We start from the raw sequence: 20,075 nt of genomic DNA on the forward strand, positions 1-20,075 counted from the left end.
TTGGGCTGTGTGATACTGCATGGCTCATTATAGATGAGAATTCTGGATGCTACCAACTTTTAATTCCTGGGTCATGGGCATATTTCTGAGCATCTGGAAATACAAGGCCGAAAGGAATGTTCACTTTCATTTTTTAGGAGGCTTACTGGTCCCAAAGGCTCTTTTGAGGCAAGTCAAATGCAAGGGGGAGGGAGGGAGGTATATGGTTCAGTATTCATACACTCTTGGAGCATATGGCTCATGGCAGGTGGAGATATACACATGTCTAGGGGAGTTTCTGTTTCAGACAGGGCTTTGGAACATGGGGCCAGTGGGCGCAGAGTGGCTCTCAGCCGCTATTTCTGCCACCACCTCGGTTATAGGGGATACATTCTCATCTGTACATCTCACTGCATGTGCTTCTCAACCAGGGGCAGATGTGTCACTGGTCAGGGGAGGGGGAGGTGGTGGATTCTTTCTGCCTGCACTTTGGGAACCACCAATGGAGAATGGAAAGCAGTCATCCAGAAATCTTCATCCCACGTTTGGGTGCCATATTTGCCATTAACGGCTCCTGGGATAGGCCTGACACCTGGCAGGTGATCAGCAGGTGTTTATGAAGTGTGGCCTGAGTTAATCGGCTGTGTAATCGTGAGCACGCCACTTAATCTCTGGCTTCAGTTTTCTAGCCTGCAGAATGAGGCAAATGGCGTAGGTGACTTCTGGGGCCTCTTCCAGTTGTGAAATTTTATGATTCCGTGATTGGACCTTTACTACCTCCAAGGAGATTGATCTGACAGGAATGTTAAGGGTGAATGAAGTGAGGGAGAAAATGCCCCTTTGTCTGAATTAATCTGATATTTCTTTCTTGAGTACTGTTCTTAAGAATTTATTTAACGTGAGGTTTTCCTGGTAGTTTTACCTATGTCAGCTGTCATTCTCTGGGTAGATGGTAAACTCTTTAAAGGACTAGAGCCGTAACTTCCCCCCTGCTTCTCTGCCTCAGAATAAAAGGCACCGTCATGCCAAACAGCAATGCGGGGCCCACCCAGTGTTCACACAGCTCATCTAAGTCATGAGGGAAGCATTGCCTCTCCTCTTTCCTGCAGGGGACAGTGAAGATGAGGGGTGAATGGCTGAACTGCAGCTGAGCCCAGCTGTCTGGTCTCCAGTTGAGGATCTCCAGTTTTGAAACAGTCTGTTTGCCTGACTTCAAGACTCGTGTCTAGGAAAGCCCAGAGGGGAGCAGAGAGACTGTGACACAGCAGCCACCACCCTGTCCATGGAATCTGCTTTTTTTCTGTTTCCAATTCTTCTGTTTCTGGCCTTAGGTGATAGGCACCCTTCAGCTCATTCTATCGGAATCATTTTTCACATCTTATTAAGTCCAACAGTTTTCTTCCTGGGCTCAGCGCACTCTTCTGTCAAAGATTACCCTGGTGCTCTGGAAGGTCGGGCTCAGTGGTTGGTGTGTCAGCCAGCATACTGAGCAGTGGCAGGTTCGATTCCCAGTCAAGGGCATGTACCTGGATTGCAGGTTTGATCCCTGGCCCCGGTCAGAGTACATGTCGGAAGCAACAAATTGATGTGTCCTTCACATCCATGTTTTTCTCTTCCTCTCCCTACACTCCCCTTCTTTCTGCTCTCTTTAAAAATCAATGGGAAAAAATATCCTTGGGTGAAGAGTAACAACAACAACAAAGAAAACAGATTACCCTGAATAATAGGCCCCTCAATAGGCCCTTTTTCTTTGTGCTATACATTTCTAACTTCTCTGTGTGTGCATGGGTGGGGTCCGTGATTGTGAATAAAATATCCTCTGTTCATTAAGTCACTTTCTCTCTCTTTGGCAGATAATAGTGACCAGTTCTTGATCAGTAGTGAGTTTCAGAGAAATCGATGATTTGAGAAATCTTAAGGGGGTATAGCCACAGGTCATGCTAGATGGATGTTACCACTGTTTTCCGCCACAAGGAGGAGAGAGAGAAGTTAATTTGATAGGAAAAATGATGCATTCCTTTTAGGTATGTCGTTTTCTGGTGTCTGTTCAGACTTTGCGTGAAGCATTGATCTCCTCTGTGAGGGCAACCAGGTAGTTGAGTGGCAGGCGTTAGAGGGCTAGTTTTACACAGTGTTCTATTGTACCTTTTGATTTTTAAACCATGTAATTGTACAATAGCTCCTATTTAAAAATTTTTTCTTGCCTCAGCCCTGTAGGTATTTGCATTTGTGATGCAGCATATTCATACAATGAGAAATGAGGGGTTGAGCCTTTCCAAATTTAAGAGTTTGGGTTTTGTTTTCTGTTGTTGTTGTTGTTTGCTTTTGGTGTGTGCATGCGTGTGTGTGTGTGTGTGTGTGTGTGTGTGTGTGTGTGTGTTGTTTTTGTTAAGATTTAAAGGGTTTTTAATAAAAGTTACCAAAGGTGGCCTGGGTCTTGAGGCTATCACTCTCAAGTTTTTAATGTTTCTTCTATAATTACACAGACTTAGTTTCTGGTCTTAAATCATCATACCTATTTTTGGCTTCCCTGAAATCAAGGGTACCCTGTGCCATATCAATTAAAGTAAAAGTACGTTCAATTAAAGGTGTTAAGTATGAGTCTAAAAAGATTAATTCTTCATAAAAGGATGACCTTTAGTAGTTAGATCCAATTAGGCATTTTTCCAACTATATTTCATCCTGATGGGGCTAGTCAATTACGCACAATCAATCACTGTGATCTTTTCAAAGATGGGTGTTTTAGGTTCAGAGTTATAAAAGAATAACTTGACTAGGCAACCTCTATACCTGGAGCTACAGATGTAGATAAGAGATCATGGGTGTTGGATACTACTTAGTGGTATTAACATTGAAAGAATCAGGGTATTCTAAGTACAGTTCTTACACCTGTCTTCTTATGGCCAAAGTAATATTTTCTTATGAACAAAATAATTTAGACTGATCAAAGGATACAGAAGAAAGGAATAGTGACATAAATTAGCATCAAACCAAATTCCTTTTCATCTTTTTATTCTGTCATTTCAGTATGAAATCACTCTAAACACTTGCTTTCCTGTGACCCCTTTTTCTTATTGGGTAGTTTTAGTTCTAATTCAGTCTTTGCTGATATACAGTACACAAAACCCAGGCTATTAGAGAAATGAATGCTTGCTGATATTTTTATGGTAGCGTAAAGTCTTGGGGGATATTTTATATGTACAAGGTATTGTCAATGTAGAATTCTTGGTCCTCACTGTGCCATTCATTAAATTTGTATACTTAGTAACGCCTTAAACATACCTGAAAACTGGAAAACAAATAATTTCTGATTTGTGTGCCTCAGAGGTTGATTGTTGGATAAAGTGAGATTTGATTCAGGAGGGTTGATCAGTGTTTCTCAGAGTGGGGTCACAGGACTACCCTCAGGGTTCTGGAGATCCTTTGAATGAACCCAGGAGGTCAAAACCATTTTTATGATGATATTAAGAAATTATCTGCCCTTGTCACTCTCATTCTTTCTCACTTGTACAGTTAAACTTCTCAGTGGCTGGCTGCATGCTATGTGATATTGCAATTGTAAGACCCAGCTGTCTTAAGCCAGACATTACAGAGGTTTATAAAGTAGAAAACAATGCACTCTTTTCACTGATTTGTTTTTCTTTTGGAAAGCAATTTTCATAAAAATGTTTTTCATTAACATGTGATGAGTTAATGCCATTTTCAAATAAAGCAATACGTATTTTAAATTTTATCAGTTACAATTTCCAATACACTAGATCTTGATATATATATCATCAACATAAACAAGAGCTCCTTAAGGGTCTTTAATACTTCTTAAAAATGGAAAGAGCTTCTAAGACAAAAGTTTGAGAACTGCTGATGTATATGGAAGCACCATGTGAATGGGTGGTGGCGTCAGTAGTTTATTAAGAAAATCCAGGCTGTGTAAACAATCCAACATGTAAACAGCTTTCCTACTGCCCACACTGATGCTCATGGCACATGCCACCTCCAGGGTGGGGCTGCTTATTCCAGGGTACCACATGCTCTCTGAGCCATCTACAGTAGTCTGCAATTTCCTGTGTCCATTATGTATCTATTTTTTTTTTTTTTTTTTTTTTTTTTTTTTTTTTTAGAGAGTTCAAAGTTTTCAGTGTTCAGATTCTCAGGAGTCCCTAAAGGAAGCACAGCTGGTCCTGGCCAGGGCAGTTCAGTGGTTAAAGTGTCATGAGCTGAAAGGTTGCGGGTTCTTTTCCTGGTCACGGACTTGTACCTGGGTTGTAGGTTCGATCCCTGGCCCCAGTCCAGATGCCTGCAGGAGGCAACCATCAATGTGTCTCTTTACATTGGTATTTCTCTCTCTCCCCCTTCTCTCTCTCCTTTTCTTCAACTATCTCTAAAAATCATTGATAAACATATCCCTGGGTGAGGATTAACAATAACAAAAAGGACAGCTGTAGGAATTTCTGCTTTCCCCTAGTCCCATTCTCTGAGTGGAGTAGGTAAAGTTAAAATTGGGGACGCCTGAGGGGAGGTGCAAAGTTGTTCCATGTTCTTGTCTGTGGCCTGCGCTTGGCCATCCCTTGATTTTGTTGACTCTTTCCTTCTCTCCTGGTGGAAAGGTGTGAGACCTGGGCCAGCTTCTCCCGGCACTGGGGCGAAGGGCTTTCTCTCCATCTGTGCTAGACCAGGGAGGCCTCTGCTGTCTTTCTGGGCCTCTTTGCATTAGTTCAGCGGGATAAGGACCAGAAAGGGCCCAGAGACCGGCTGGTGTCATCATGATCTGAGCACTGTACATAGAGACCAGGAAATAGGAACCAGAGCTTTAGAGGACCACAGCTGGATTGCTTAAACAGGATTTGATCACACTTGGGGCACAGGACAGTCAATGTTTAGGGATAAGTATTCAAGCTATTTCTGTCTCTGTCTCACACTCTTGATGGCTGAGCAAGTAAGTAGTTGAGTGCTTACAAACATTACTACTTCATATTTTTACTGCAGTTTTTTAAGGTGTTTTTATTAGCTTTAGCATCTGTTGCGTTAGTCATAACATTCTCATAAAATTTTAAAACCATTCTAATTATTGCTCACTGTGGCTTATTGTCTTTCGAAATTAATATAAATGGAAAACTCATATTTATTTACTTGTTTTATATTTACCCAGTGTAACATAATTTTTTGATTGAATATATATATATAGGGTGGGGCAAAAGTAGGCTTACAGTTATTTGTGTAGAAAATAATAATAAATAATAATAAAAGAATAAACTCTGTTTCATGACTGTAAACCTTTTACTCCACCCTGTATGTATATATTATAGTTTATGTATTTTATATTTACTTAAATAGGGTTTTATATATTCAGTGGGCAATTTCACAATTCAGGTCCCCTCTATTTAGATTTAAAAAAATGTAGCCACAGAATATGTATCTTACTCTCGGCATTTTGTTATATGATTTAATGTATAGTGCTGTCATGAACTTCAGTGCCATACTTATCTTTTTAGAAAGTTGTTAAATACTGTTTTACTTTTTAGAAAGTTGATAAATACTATTTTCTCAGAAAAATGTGTATTGAATATTATTCTAAACTAAAAGTTTCTGAAATTTTCTATTATGAAATATATCTAAGGTTACTAATTTAGTGTAGATTTATTAAATTAATGTTTTATTTTTGGAATTTTGTGATCTGAATGGGTTTCTATAAGGTAAATTCAACCAATTAAACAAATATATTCCTTTATTATTGTCATAACTATCACTTTCAGTTAAGGAAGTATTTAGAGATAACCTGAGACTGTAAAATTCTATCTTCATGTTAGTAGCATCTTGTAAAAATTGAAATACATTTACTTTGATTAAACTCTACTCATTAGATTTTAATGTGATCTATGTTATTTATTTCAGAAATTCCAGAAAGGAACTTAATGATATACGATTTGAGTTTACTCCAGGAAGAGGTGAGTTTTAATTGAAATTATTATCTTATTGCTACAAAGAACATTTAAAATTAATTATAAGCACATGTTTATAATTGCTAATCAAAAATGCTTTCTCTAAAAACAAAGGAAGGAATGAGTAAGGGAAGGAGGGAAAGAAAGACTTATGATAATTGTAGGAAATCCAAATGGAACCACTATTTTTTTATATTAAATTAATTGGGGTGACATTGATCCACATGAACATATACCAGTCAGTTTCAAGTGTGGGTTTCTATGTTATTTCCTGAACCACTATTGACTACAAAGGATACTATTATGAGAGCATTGAGGATCATATAGCAGTTCCGATGAGGGTTGACAGCAAATAGTGATACCATGCTTGGCCTCTGTGCTCAGTTCAGACTGTGTCTGTGGCCTCTGTTTGTTCAGCAGAATGATGCCCTTCTTGCAGCTGAACACAGTTTCAGTATTTTAAATAGTTATTTAAAAGCTAAACTTGTTGCTTTTTCAGCTCCTGGATGCCTGGAAGTCATAGCACCATGGCATATTTCTTGGTATCTCTATCACCTGGCAAAAGGTGATTTGGGTAATAAATGGATAAGTAAGATATATGAACTTCAGAGACCACAAGACTAGTTGTTTAACAAAAACTGCTACTTCCACTGTTTGGTGTATAACCAAAACAATCTAGAGAAGTGAAAATAGGTTTCAAATGCTAAAACTGAACTGTTAATTCCTGACCTGTGGTTTCACATTTTTATGTACATGAAAACAGCTTTAATGTCTATATTGAATATCTTTCTAAAAAACATTAGTCTCCTACATTTGAGTGTATTATGATAGAGTGTCCCCAGAAATGAATACACACACTTTCAATAATTGTAAAGGCAGTGTTTATTAAAATACATTTCATTTTCAAAATTGAGCTATCAGCTTTTAAAGTATGTATACATTTTTGGGAACACAGTGTATGTCAGGTAATGATATTATTTTTATTCTGTGTATTAGATCTCCATGTAAACTGTGATTGATTAATAAAGTGTGTTTGGTAAAATTTTGCAAACCCAGAAGTAAAAGACTTGATTTTTCTTTAATTTTGAGGGATGACATTAGTTAACTGTTTGACTTCTCTGCTATTGTCACTTATAAGGAAACACAAACTCCAATGCTTATAGGACCCAAAATGAATGGTGGGAACTTCAGGAAACTAGTTTTGTCTAAATACATTCATGTTCAGCCTGGCCAGCATGGCTCAGTGGTCGAGCATTGACCTGTGAACCAGGAGGTCACAGTTAGATTTCCCGTCAAGGCATATGCCCAGGTTGTGGGCTCAGTCCCCAGTAGGGTGTGTGCAGGAGGCAGCCAATCAATAATTCTCTCTAATCATTGATGTTTCTAACCCTCTTTTTCTCTCTGAAATAAATAAAAATATATTTTAAAGAAATTAATACATTCAAGTTCAGATTTTAAAAACACTGCCAACAAATAAAATATGTTCCTGGGCCACACACGGTCTGGACTCACTGGCTCTGATCTCCGGTTCATGGAAGCACAGAGATCTAATGATTCCCTTCATGTTTGAATTAAAATAACATTTGAAGCATCGTTTACAAAATAATGTAACTAGGGCCCTAAAGAATTTGCTCATTGATCTCTCTGGGAACACCCATCTTTGACAATTTTAAGACTCAGCCTGTGAAGTTGTATGGTGCCGGTTCTGTTATCAAAAAAGCTATTTTGTTATAATATAAAAATATTGACCAGTCAATGCATTGATAAAAGCTAGTAATTTCATAATCAATGTTTCAAATACAGTACGTAAAAGAACAGATTCTTATTTTAAGGTTTTTTTTTCTTTCCAACTGATTGTTTTAAATCTAAGATGGCAATCAAAATCGATTTTAATTTAAAGAGCTAACAAAGAAATGAATTTCTGAGTGGAGGATGTTTGCCAATCAGACAGCCCTATCAGCACTACTTGGCTTTGTGTGCTGCCATTGCAGCCTCGTTTGTCATAGTTAGATCAAGAGTCTTGGCTTTTATTGCCCAGACAGGAACCATAGTGTTGGCTTCTAGATGATGACTGACCTTCCCTGGGCAGAGAGCACAGGCCCTTTAGTAACGGAAAAACGGTGGATATATCTCTGTACCTCTTATTGCTGATGCTGCCTGCGTTTCAGACATTGTCTGCACTACCTCTGTGCATGCACACGGCAGGTGTACTATGTGCTATATGCACACATAGATGTGTACCTATGAAAACCAGAGCATACATGTTTAGTTAACTTGTTTACACATTCGGAATGTTAAGCAGCTTAAAGAAACAAATTACCATTTACCTTCACGTTTCTATTCTAAACTATTACTGATATATTATTTATGTGCATACAAAATAACAGCTTAATGGCTCTCACACACAAATGTGGAACATTTCCATTTTTGGCCAACCAGCACGATCTGCTAGCTATTTTTTTTTTTTATTTAAATATATTTTATTGATATTTTACAGAGACAAAGGGAGAGGAGAGAGAGTTAGAAACATCGATTAGAGAGAAGCATTGATCAGCTGCCTCTGCACACCACCTACTGGGGATGTGCCTGCAACCATGGTACATGCCCTTGACTGGAATCGAACCTGGGACCCTTGAGTCCATAGGCTGATGCTCTATCTACTGAGCAAAACCGGCTCAGGCATCTGCTAGCTATTTTAATAAGACTCATTTGGTACCCAGGAGTCCTGAAACTAGTAGATGATGCTGTACACTTGAACTGCTTGTAAATGCCATTTGCTAGCCCTCAATGTGGCTTTGTTTGTTCCCATTTTTAACTACATTCTGTGATTATAGCTCCTTCCTCAAGTATAAAGTCTTATTATACTTTAGAGATGATGGTAACACATTCAGATGCCTTAGCAGATGATCAGTCAATCTATAATAATAAAAGTGTAATATGCAAATCAGTTGAACAGCCGAAAAGCAGAATGATCATCGGGGCAACCTTCCGGACAAAGCCAGGGCTGGGAGGAATGAGGCAGCCGAAGCTGTGAAGGCCTACTCTTGTATGAATGTCATGCATTGGGCCTCTAGTAGAAATATAATGACTGCCTGCTGTGTGCCCTAGCATGCCCTTTAATCCAATAGGCTTCTTTTCCTGGAGTTCCTGGGGGGCATTCAGGGAGCTGGAGATGGTGAGGCACCTGTTCCACCAGCTTTGTAAAGCCGAGTCCCCTTCAGAGGGGAGCCTTTCGCTGGCTGCTCTGCCCCATGTTTCATGGAAGGGGATCATTTTATTCCTAAAAGAATTGTATAAAGTGTTTTCCATCAGTAAGGACAAGGTCCAAGATAAGCCCACCTTTTATGGAGCTTTATAGTAAGATATCTATGTATTTATTTTTTTATTTCTACTTTATTCCATTCATCATGAAATAAGATGAGTGAAATGATAGAATACCACAGTTTCTTGGAAGTACATAGAATGTACGTTGGCTCCCAAATGTTTATTAACATTTGGGAATTTGGGCCATGTGTGAAAGGGAGGAAGAATGCACAGGAGTATAAGGTGTTTTGGTGATCTTTGCTGCTCATCATCACCACAGTTCTATTTATTGAATAATTACTGTGTGTCAGACACCAAGCTGAGCCTTTTAAAGCCCACAAATTTTGAAAGATCATTGTACTTCAAGTCACTTGATTACATGGGCATGCATACACACCCTCTCACATAACTGCAGTATCTACCAGTAAAACACAGGTTTACAATGAAACACTGTCTATGTTGAGGGCAGCCTGCGTCATAGCAAACTGCAGTTCAGTTTAGATGTTTGCTTGATTCAGCAGATATTCGCTCACATTTCCCCTGACTTTAGAAGACATTAAAAGTCAAAAGTCTATCTAGGTTGCTACCTGCTACTGAGCTGTTTTCTTTTTATCCACCTTCAGTTCCTGGTGTTTGAGAATATAAGAAGGCCATAGGGATCAAATCAACTCCCATAGAAAAACATTGGGGTTCAAAATGGTTCTTTTGAGCACATTGCAAATTATCAATTTCTCTTTACAAGGTCTTCTAGCAGACTTCTCACTATTACCACTTTCACTCATACTATTAGCCTTTCAATTAAGTAATTTCAGCCATATTCACTTGTTACAGCCTGTTCAGTCTCATCTTTCTGAGATTGCTAACTACTGACACTTATCACTGAGAAATATATTTTTATTCAACCACGTTTTCTAAGAAAATGAATCTGTTGCTATCAAGCAATTAGTGTCATGTTAAAGGAGTTTCTTAAATAGCTCATCTTATAGTCCAACAAATTCATAGGATGTTCGTACCAAATATAAGGTCATATCAGATATTACCTTTTTAACCTTTGCCATAAATTCTGACTCAATCACTACTAACGATAGAAAAGGATTGATGCTGTCTGGAACTGACCTCGGGAAGAAGGAAAAGCAGTGCCATTGGGACCAGCTATGAGATAAAATCTAACAGGGCATTTCAGGATTAATTGAGAGGTGCACTTGAGGATTAATTAAGACAGTAGCCAAAAGGGCAAGAGAAATAAAACAATAATTTTGTATAACTTCTGTTGAATAAACAACATGATGCAAATACATGGCAGGGATTTGTCCCCCCCTCCTGATAGAATCTGAATTGTTGAATTAAAACAGATGTGAGTGATTTTTGTAAATTAAAAAAATATATATTTTACATTGTACTGGATTGCTGATTTTTTTTTATTGTTACTAATACATATTCATTTCTTATTTGGACAGATACAGCAGATGGCGTTTCTCAGGAGCTCTTCTCTGCTGGCTTGGTTGATGGTCATGATGTAGTTATAGGTAAGTCACTTTTTAGTATGCGGTGTCATTTTGTTGATATATCAAATGAAAATGAATCTAGAAACAAAGTTTTCATAAAGGTATAATGTATTTTATGCTTTTTGAAATTTTCTTTTTGAATTCTCATATTTTATATAAAGGAAGTATATTTAAGAGTCATATTTAATTTTCTTTTTAAAAAAAGTCCTTTATGTCATTCTGTCCCATTTACCTGGAAGTGATTTAGCCAATAAGGAAAGTCACTGGTTGGAAACATAACAATGAACTTAGAAGACCCAAAAGACCATGACAACTAAAATGCAATGCTGTAAATTCTGTGCTCCAAAGTATGGGAATCTCTGGGGTCCTTTTATGAGAGTTCCGCTGTTCTTTCTTTGGACAGAGTTTTGATATGCTTAGATGTTAGTTTTTCAGCCCTTAGCAAGATTTTTCATAGTCTTTAAGGTTGGACTTAAAGATCGTTCAGCGCTGGTTCTGTGTAATCAAGGAAGCAAATTCCTAAAGTGTTTCAGGGTTTATCCAGGCCATACTGCTGGGCTGTGGCAGGCCCACTTCACTTTGAAACTAGGGCTTTTTCTGCTACTTTTAGAATCAAAAGAGAGCTCCATGGAAACAGAGAAATCTGCTAAATAACAGATATAGGATGGGAGCAAAAAATGACAGGTGGCCTACTGACAAAGCAACGGAGGCAGAAAGGCTGTAAGAGACAGTCACTGCCTTCTAAGAACAAGCACAGCCTGATTCTACCCAGGGTGAGAGTAAATAGCTCCCCATTCCTCAGGAGATTCTTAGTTACAAAGATTTTATAATTCAGCCTATTGCCGAGTATTCATAATGATGTCCCTAAGTTATCCAGATGACTTAACATTATATTAAGGTTAATTATGACATATTAATTTTATTGTTAATTATAACACTAGTGGCCTGGTGCACTGAATTCATGCATGCGGGGAGTGGGGGGTTGTCCCTCAACCCAGCCTGCACCCTCTCCAATCTGGGACCCCTCGGGGGATGTTGGTTTAGGATCCCACCACCCCTAACCACGGTGCCTGCTCTCCTGATTGCTCCTAACTGCCCACCCCCCCACCCCCGCTGGCCTGATCACCCCCAACTGCACCCCAGCTGGCCTGCTTGCCCCCAACTGCCCCTTCCTGCTGACCTATTTGCCCCCAGCTGCCACACACACACACACACACACACACACACACACACACACCCCACACCCCACACCCACCCCGCCAGCCTGCTTACCCCCAACTGCCCACCCACGCCAGCTTGCTCATCCCCAGGTGACCTCCCGCTGGCCTGCTCACTGCCAACCCCTCCCCCCTGCCCACCTCTCCCCCAATTTCTACCCCCCACTGGCCTCACCATCAACTGCCATCCCCCACCAGCCTGTTCACCCCCATCTGCCCACCTGCCAACCTGCTCGCCCCCAACTGCCCCCTGCCTGCCCAATTGCCTCCAACTGCCTCCCCAACTGTCTGCTTGCCCCCAACTGCCATCCTGCTCCCTCCAACTGTTCCTCTCCCCTGTTGGCCTACTCATTCCCAGCTGCCCCCCTGCCATCCTGCTCGCACCCAACTGCCCCGTCACCCCTGCCGGCCCTATTACCCCCAACTAACCCCTGCCAGTCCATTTGCCCACAACTAACCCCTGCCAACCCAGTTGCCCCCAACTGACCTCCTGCCAACCCAGTTGCCCCCAACTGACCTCCTGCCAACCCAGTTGCCCCCAACTGACCTCCTGCCAGCCAAATTGCCCCCAACTGATCCCTGCCAGCCCAATTGCCCCCAACTGATCCCTGCCACCCAATTGCCCCCAACTGACCCTCCTGCCAGCCAGATTGCCCCCAACTGACCCTGCCAGCCCAATTGCCCCCAACTGACCCCTGCCACCCAATTGCCCCCAGCTGACCCCTTGCCACCCAATTGCCCCTAGCTGACCTCCTGGCAGACCAATTGCCCCCAACTGACCCCTGCCAGCCCAATTGCCCCCAGCTGACCCCCCTGCCAGCCCAATTGCCCCCAACTGACCCCCCTGCCAGCCCAATTGCCCCCAACTGACCCCCTGCCAGCCTAATTGCCCCCAGCTGACCTCCTGCTAGCCCAGTTGTTCACAACTGACCCCCCTGCCCGCCCAATTGCCCCCAACTGACCCCTGCCAGCCCAATTGCCCCCAACTGACCTCCTGCCAGCCCAATTGCCCCCAACTGACCTCCTGCCAGCCCAATTGCCCCCAACTGACCTCCTGCCAGCCATGTTGCCCCCAACTGACCCTCCTGCCAGCCATGTTGCCCCCAACTGACCCTCCTGCCAGCCCAATTGCCCCCAACTGACCCTGCCAGCCCAATTGCCCCCAACTGACCCCCTGCCATCCAATTGCCCCCAGCTGACCCCTGCCACCCAATTGCCCCCAGCTGACCCCCTGCCAGCCCAGTTGCCCCTAACTGACCCCTGCCAGCCCAGTTACCCCCAACTGACCCCTGCCAGATCAATTGCTCCAAGTGACCCCTGCCAGCCCAATTGCCCCAAGTGACCCCTGCCAGCCCAATTGCCCCCAGCTGACCCCCTGCTGGCCCGATTGCCTCCATTTGCATCCCCAACTGTCTGCACTCCCCCAATTGCCACCCTGCCATTCTGCTCACACCCAACTGCCCTCCTTCCCCCGCCCCACCGGCCTGCTCACTCCAACTGCCCTCCCCTGCTGTCCTGCTTGCCCCTAACTGCCTCTTCCTTGGCCCCACCACCATGATGGTCTCCTGGTCTAATTAGCATATTACCCTTTTACTAGTATAGATATTAGAGAAGTATATGATAAAACTTTCTTCAAAAATATTCCAATCAAAACCAATGCTTGAAATGACTTGGGTCTCTTAAATGATAATTTTTAAATAAGAAATATCACTTCCCCAATCATGCTTATATATGTGATTGAGAGGCAGCTTGAAGCAGAGATACCCATCACAATAATTTCTTCCTGTGAACTCTATGACAGATCATTATAAAGTGACCTAGAAGTCCGGTGCATGGGATATGTGCACTGGTGAGGGGCGTGGCCTGCAGGGATTGGTCCGCTGTGGGAGCTCTGCTCATCCTGGTCAGCCATGTGGCTGTGGACCTGCCCTCTGAGCAGCTGCTCCCCACTGTGGGAGTGCACTGAGCACAAGGGGGCATCTCCTGCATTGAGCATCTGCCCCCTGGTGGTCAGTGCGCATTATAGCGACTGGTCAACTGGTCGTTCTGGTCTTTCCGCCATTCGGTCACTGGGCTTTTATTATATAGGATGATTTTGTTTAAATCTGAGTAACTAGGTTTTTAGTGGAAGGTTAGAATTCTGGCTAAAGAATATGTTTCTAATATATTATTGATATACAAATAGTTCATGAATGTAAGAATACAAAAATATCTTTGTAATTAGAAAAATTAAGCTTTTTCCTATTAATTATATGTGAAGTGTACCTATGATTTCACAAGGAAACTTTGATTGCTCCACAATCAAAGTGCATATGTAAGGAGATAGGTATTACATTTTTTTATTTTTAAAAATATTTTTTTTTATTGATTTCAGAGAGGAACGGAGAAGGAGGGAGATAGAAACATCAGTAATGAGAGAGAGTCATCGATCGGTTGCCTCCTGCACACACCACATTGGGGATCAGTCCCATAACCTGGGCATGTGCCTCCAGCTAGGGCAAGGAGATAGGTATTTTAAAGGAAAGCATTTTTGTGTATCTCCTTATGTATTCTTTCTTTCACACTTTCCTTTAAAATCTTGTAAAGGTTCATAACCAACAGAGTTTTTAGCTAAGTTTTCTGAGCTAAGTAAAAAGGTCAGTTCAACTTTGGCATCCATGATAAATTTCATATCAGACTTTGTTAATAGTTCCTAAGTAAATTAATACATGAAAATAATAATTTAAAAAATCTTTTTTAAATACCTATTCGTGTCTCCTATTGGGCAAGAAGTCAAGGGTCAAATGATCTTTTGATTTGAGTTGATTCTGGCAGGTGGTTGGAACATGGGGAATAAAAGAGATTTGTCAAAAGATATTAGGCCACATCTTTGTCTAAGCATGGTCTTGCTTCAAGTACTACAGTGAAATTTAGTTACTCTCTCTTGCCTCATGCTCAGCTGACTCTAGAGGATTTTTTGGTTGATGAGGGTTTTTTTGTTGTGGTGGTGGTTGTTGGGTACGTTTAATTTTTATTAAAGTAAAGCTGACATACCCGATTAGTTTTAGTGTACAACATAGTGATTCAGTGTTTATATACCTTGCATTGTGATCACCACAAATAGAGTAACCATCACTCGTTGTGCATAGTTTTTATGATACTATTGGCTATATTTCCTATGCTGTACATTACATACGCGTGACTTATTTATTTTATACCTGGAAGTTTGTGCCTCTCCTTCCCCTTGACTTCACCCATCCTCTTCCCTTCCTCTCCAGCAAATATTAGTTTCTTCTCTATATCTATGAGTCTGTTTTGCTTGTTTTGTAGATTCACCATACAACAGTAGGTTTACAGTTGTGAATATGTGAAACAAAGAGTCTAATTCTTATATTATTACTTATTTGTTATCGCATTATTTTTCCATACAAACATCTGTAAACCTACTTTTGCCCCATCCTGTAGAAGTGAAGCCATGTGGTATTTCTTTCTCTCTCTGTCTGACCTATTTCACTTAATGTAATACTTTCTAGGTTCATAAAATGGCAGGATTTCATTCCTTTTTTGCTGAGTAATATTCCATTATATATACATATATATAGTATCACTTACTATACATATGTATATTTGTTGACTTTTTTATAATAGCCATTCTGAGATATGAGGTGATATCTCATTGTGGTTTTGATTTGTATTTTCCTGATGATTAGTGATCTTGAGCATCTTTTCATATGTTTATTGGCCATTGGTATATCTTCTTTGAAGAGTTATTCAAGTCTTCTTCCCATTTTCAAATCTAATTGTGTTTTGCTATTGAGTTGTATGAGTTTCTTAATATATTTTGGATAATACCTTATTGGATATATGATTTGCAAATATTTCATTTAGGATGCCTGTGTTATTGTTTTTGATAGTGTCCTTCACTGTGCAAAAGCTTTTTAGTTTGATGCAGAAATCTGTTGCATTTCTATACAATAATAACAAATTATCCAAAAGAGAAATTAGGAAAATAATTCCATTTACAATTACATCAAAAAGATTAAAATATTTAGGACAAAAATGAACCAAGGAGGTAAAAAAAAAACCTGTACTCTGAAAACTATAAGACATGGATGAAAGGAATTGACGATGACACAAATAAATGGAAGGATATACCACGTTCATGGACTGGAATGAACATTCCAAAGCATTGTGTAGATTCAGTACAATCCTTATCAAAATACCAATGGCATTTTTTTTTCCAGAGAACTAGAATAAACTTAAAATGTATATGAAACTACAAAAGATCCCCGTAGCTAAAGGAAAACTAGAAAAAGAACAAAGTTGGAGGTATCTTAGTCTTTGATTTCAAACTGTGTGAAAATGTATAGTAAAGCACTATAGTAATGGCACAAAAACAGACATATAGATCAATGGAACAGAAATGAGCTCAGAAATAAACTCAAATTTATATAATCAATTAATCTACGTCAAAGGAGGCAGTAATATGCAATGATAGTCTCTTCAGTAAGTGGTGTTGGGAAAACTGAGCAGATACATGCAAAAAAATGAAACTGGCCCACTTTTGTATACAATATACAGAAAAGTAAACTCAAAATGGATTAAAAATTTATGTGTGTGTGTGGGGGGGGGGGAATGGAAAGATATGTACACATATAATACCTTAAATTAAATAAAAAATACTTTAAAAAATAAAAAATAAAAATTTATATGTAAAACCTGGAACCATAAAATTCCTAAAAGAAAACAAAGAGTAAACTCTGACATAGGTCTTAGCAATAATTTTTTTTTTGTTATGTCTCCGCTGATATGGGCAACAAAAATAAATCGGTTATTGAGTATTTTAAAGATGGGACTTTAGGCATAATTCATGAACAACTAATTGAGTGTGTTTTAAAATAGTACCAGAAAGCTTCTATTTTTCATGATTTTAATCAGTCATTCTTCCTAAGGGTGTGTGTGTGTGTATACAGATAGATAGATAGATAGATAGATAGATCGATCGATCTTCCTTTCCCCTGACCCCAACCTTTTCTTAGAGCTAAACTGCAGTGTTGGTGTCAGACCAAGTATGGTCTTCCTTTATTGAGTAGGATTGCCTATACCTTATAGGAATATTCTACCTAAGAATTACAAGCAACGTTTGTATATTTTATTGATCATCACATCAATTCTAGAAGGTATAGATTATTTTTCTTCGGTATTTTATGAATGAAAAAGGGAGGTCAAGAAAAGTTTCTGAGGTATTGGAACTTGTCATGGTCCTTTAACTTGAATCTTTTGATTCCAAGCCCGAGTATAATCCTGACATTCTCTGTACAGTTAATCTGAGGCCTCCAGCATTAAAAATAGGTCCAGATAAATTTAAGTAATGGTTGCTTTTGTGTTTCCCTGGGGGGCAAAGATTGGGGGGTGGGGGGGAGCAAGCTTGTGTCCTTCTTTAGCTGATTTTCCTGCATCTGTAGACAGTTCTGTCTCCTCCAGCCTCTCAGCAATTCTCTGCTCCCTCCCTTATGGTGCATTTCAGTTACTGAATTTGTCCCACCAGCATATGAATAGATTTTTATTTCTCACATTTTGTAAAAAGCCCCCTCCTCCCTCACTTCCCGTTACAGCTCATCTCCTCAAAAGATTTGCTTGCCCCTCCTCCTCACTTCAATTCCTTTCCCACCACTGTCTTTTGAACCTATTCCAGCCAGTCCTTTTGCCCTCCTTTGAAAGAACAAGTGAAATTCACACCACTTGTTCTTTCAAAGCCATACCTGGGTAAAGCACTGCCTGGCAGATGGCATGGCACATGCAAAGGTGAGGCTGGAGTGGAGGAAGAAGCAAAGCGGCCTGTGAATGACTGCCACACCCCCAAATCCAGTGGTTAATTCTTAGTTCTTATCTCACTTGACTGTCAGCAGCATTGGGCATGGTTGACAATGCCCTCCTCCATGGTAAGTTTTTTTATTTGATTTTTAAGACTTTATTTTCTCTTTGTTCTCCCATCATACTGGTATTTTTTTCTCAATCTTTTTGTTGTTGTTGTTGTTGACTCCTTCTCATTCATATGACCTCTGAATGTTGACATGTTCAGTGACTCTTTCCTTATGTCTCCTCTTTTCTCTCATCACTTACTCCTTGACAATCTCCTCTAGTTTCATGGCATTAATTGCCTTCCATTCTCTATCTCCCAAATTTACATCTCTTTGCAGACCTCTTTTTTAAATCCCAGTCTCATATCCAGCTTTCTTTTTGGTGTTCTCACTTCAAAGGCTAGTAGGCATCTGGATTTAATGAACACCTCCAAAATCCAGGCCCTGGGGTTTCCTCCTGACTTGCCAGCCCAGTAGCCTTGCACTCGAGGCTGGTGGTAGCTCCGACTTTTCAGGTGCTCCAGCCACGAGCTGTCTTTAACGGTCCTTTCTTTTTTACCCGAAATCCAGCTTATCTGGATGTACAGATGGTCCAGCCATTGCTCACCACCTTGCTTCCTACCCTACTTGAAGTTCCTCTCATCTCTCGGCTGAATTATTGCATTCACCTCTTCACTGGTCTTCCTGCTTCTCTTCCTGCCTCCCTTCAGCCTGTTCTCCCCTCAGCAGCCAGAGAGAGCCAGGCAAAGCGTTAAGTCACATACATAAGACCACATGTTTTGATTCCGTTTATATGAAATGACCAGAATGTGGAAACCCATAGAATCAGAGAGTAGATTCATAGTTGCTGGGCCTGTGGGACAGTTAGGAAAGGGAAGTGACCGCTAATTGATGTGGGTTTCTTTTGGGGATGATGAAAACACTCTGGAATCCTAAATGGTGATGGTTATACAACCTTCTGAATGTACTAAAAACCAGTGAGTTGTGAATTCACTGGTGAGAGTGAATTTTATGACATGTGAATTATATCTCAAGGAAAGTAAGCCAGATCACATTAATGCTTTAAATAAAACTCTAATGGCTTTCCATCCCCTGCTTCATCTGTCCCCCGTCACTCCTCAGACCTCCTTCCTCTCTTCTACTCTCCCCCATGCTCATTCTACCCCATCCACACTGGCTTTGTACTTTCTGTTACTTCTCCCTGTGTGTCTTCTAGGGCTTAAATTCTGCCTCTCCAAGAGGCCTTCCCTGACCAGGCCAGTTAAAATTGCAAGACACTCCCAACTTTACCCGCCTCCCTTCCCTTATTATTTTTCCTACTCTCTCCCCATCTAACAGGCTGTATGTTTCATTTATTTTATTAACTACTAGAGGCCCATTTCACAAAGATTTGTGCAATAGGCCTTCCTTCCCCCTGGCTGCCGGCACTGGTTTTCCTTCGGCACCCGGGACCCAGGCCTTCACTCCGGCCACAGCGGAGAAGCCAAGCTTCTTCAGTCTTTGCTCGAGCTGGAGCCTCCAGACTTGGCTCCGTGTTTGGGTATGCAAATTAACCCACCATCTTCGTTGTGTTAAATTGCATACTCATTCCTGATTGGCTAGTAGGTGTCATGGAGGTATGGTTAGTTTGCATCTTTCTTTTTTATTTGTGTAGATACTGGGTTTTCCCTTGAGAATAATTTTCTTGAAGGCCAGTATTTTTTTTTTTATCTGCTTTGTTAACTGCTAATGTTCCCAGTACCCCAGACTACATTCCCCATAGTAGACAACTTTATAAACACTTGTTAGAAATAAATTCCATTTTGAAATATACAGATATCTCATAATATAGAAACAGATTTGGAATATAGGATTCCATTATTTTGATAATCTCACTTTCGAGAGTATAGAATTTAAGTAGTATTTTATAAATATGAAATCCATCCACTTGACAAAGGCTATACATGAAAAAGTTCAGTTTAGCTTACATTGTTGGCTTACAAAGGTTTCAGTGATTTTTTTGTTTGTGCTTTTTTTTTTAACTTCCATAGCATAAAACAAATAACAATGAAATAAATGGAAAAAAATTTGTTTTTTTCAGAATTTTCTCTTGAGTTGAAGTAAATGCTTAAAGGCAATGAAAGACCTGATAAAAGTGATAGGATGTATTAAAAAGCTGTGCATGTTATGACTTTTACTATACTGTAGCAAATGTTACAAAAAAATCTTCAAGCAGAGTTTGGATTGAGAAGGACCTGGTGGTGTGACGTAGAGATGACCTTCATGCAGAAGCAGAGCCGTGTAGACATTCAATGC

The 20,075-nt window shown here is 40.3% G+C and overlaps 1 protein-coding gene across 2 annotated transcripts in view; it reads left to right on the forward strand.

The window, feature by feature from the left end:
- Window positions 1-20,075, forward strand: part of STK39 (serine/threonine kinase 39) — a 259,098-nt gene that overhangs the window by 195,291 nt on the left and 43,732 nt on the right. For both annotated transcript variants that reach the window (XM_045575258.1, XM_036421465.2), the window contains 2 exons: window positions 5,869-5,921; window positions 10,676-10,744. In XM_045575258.1, the coding sequence (XP_045431214.1) occupies window positions 5,869-5,921; window positions 10,676-10,744 (122 nt within the window). The remainder of the gene's footprint in view (window positions 1-5,868; window positions 5,922-10,675; window positions 10,745-20,075) is intronic.

The sequence above is a fragment of the Pipistrellus kuhlii genome, unplaced genomic scaffold (genome assembly GCF_014108245.1).
Source record: "Pipistrellus kuhlii isolate mPipKuh1 unplaced genomic scaffold, mPipKuh1.p scaffold_m20_p_7, whole genome shotgun sequence".
NCBI classification, from domain to species: Eukaryota; Metazoa; Chordata; class Mammalia; order Chiroptera; family Vespertilionidae; genus Pipistrellus; species Pipistrellus kuhlii.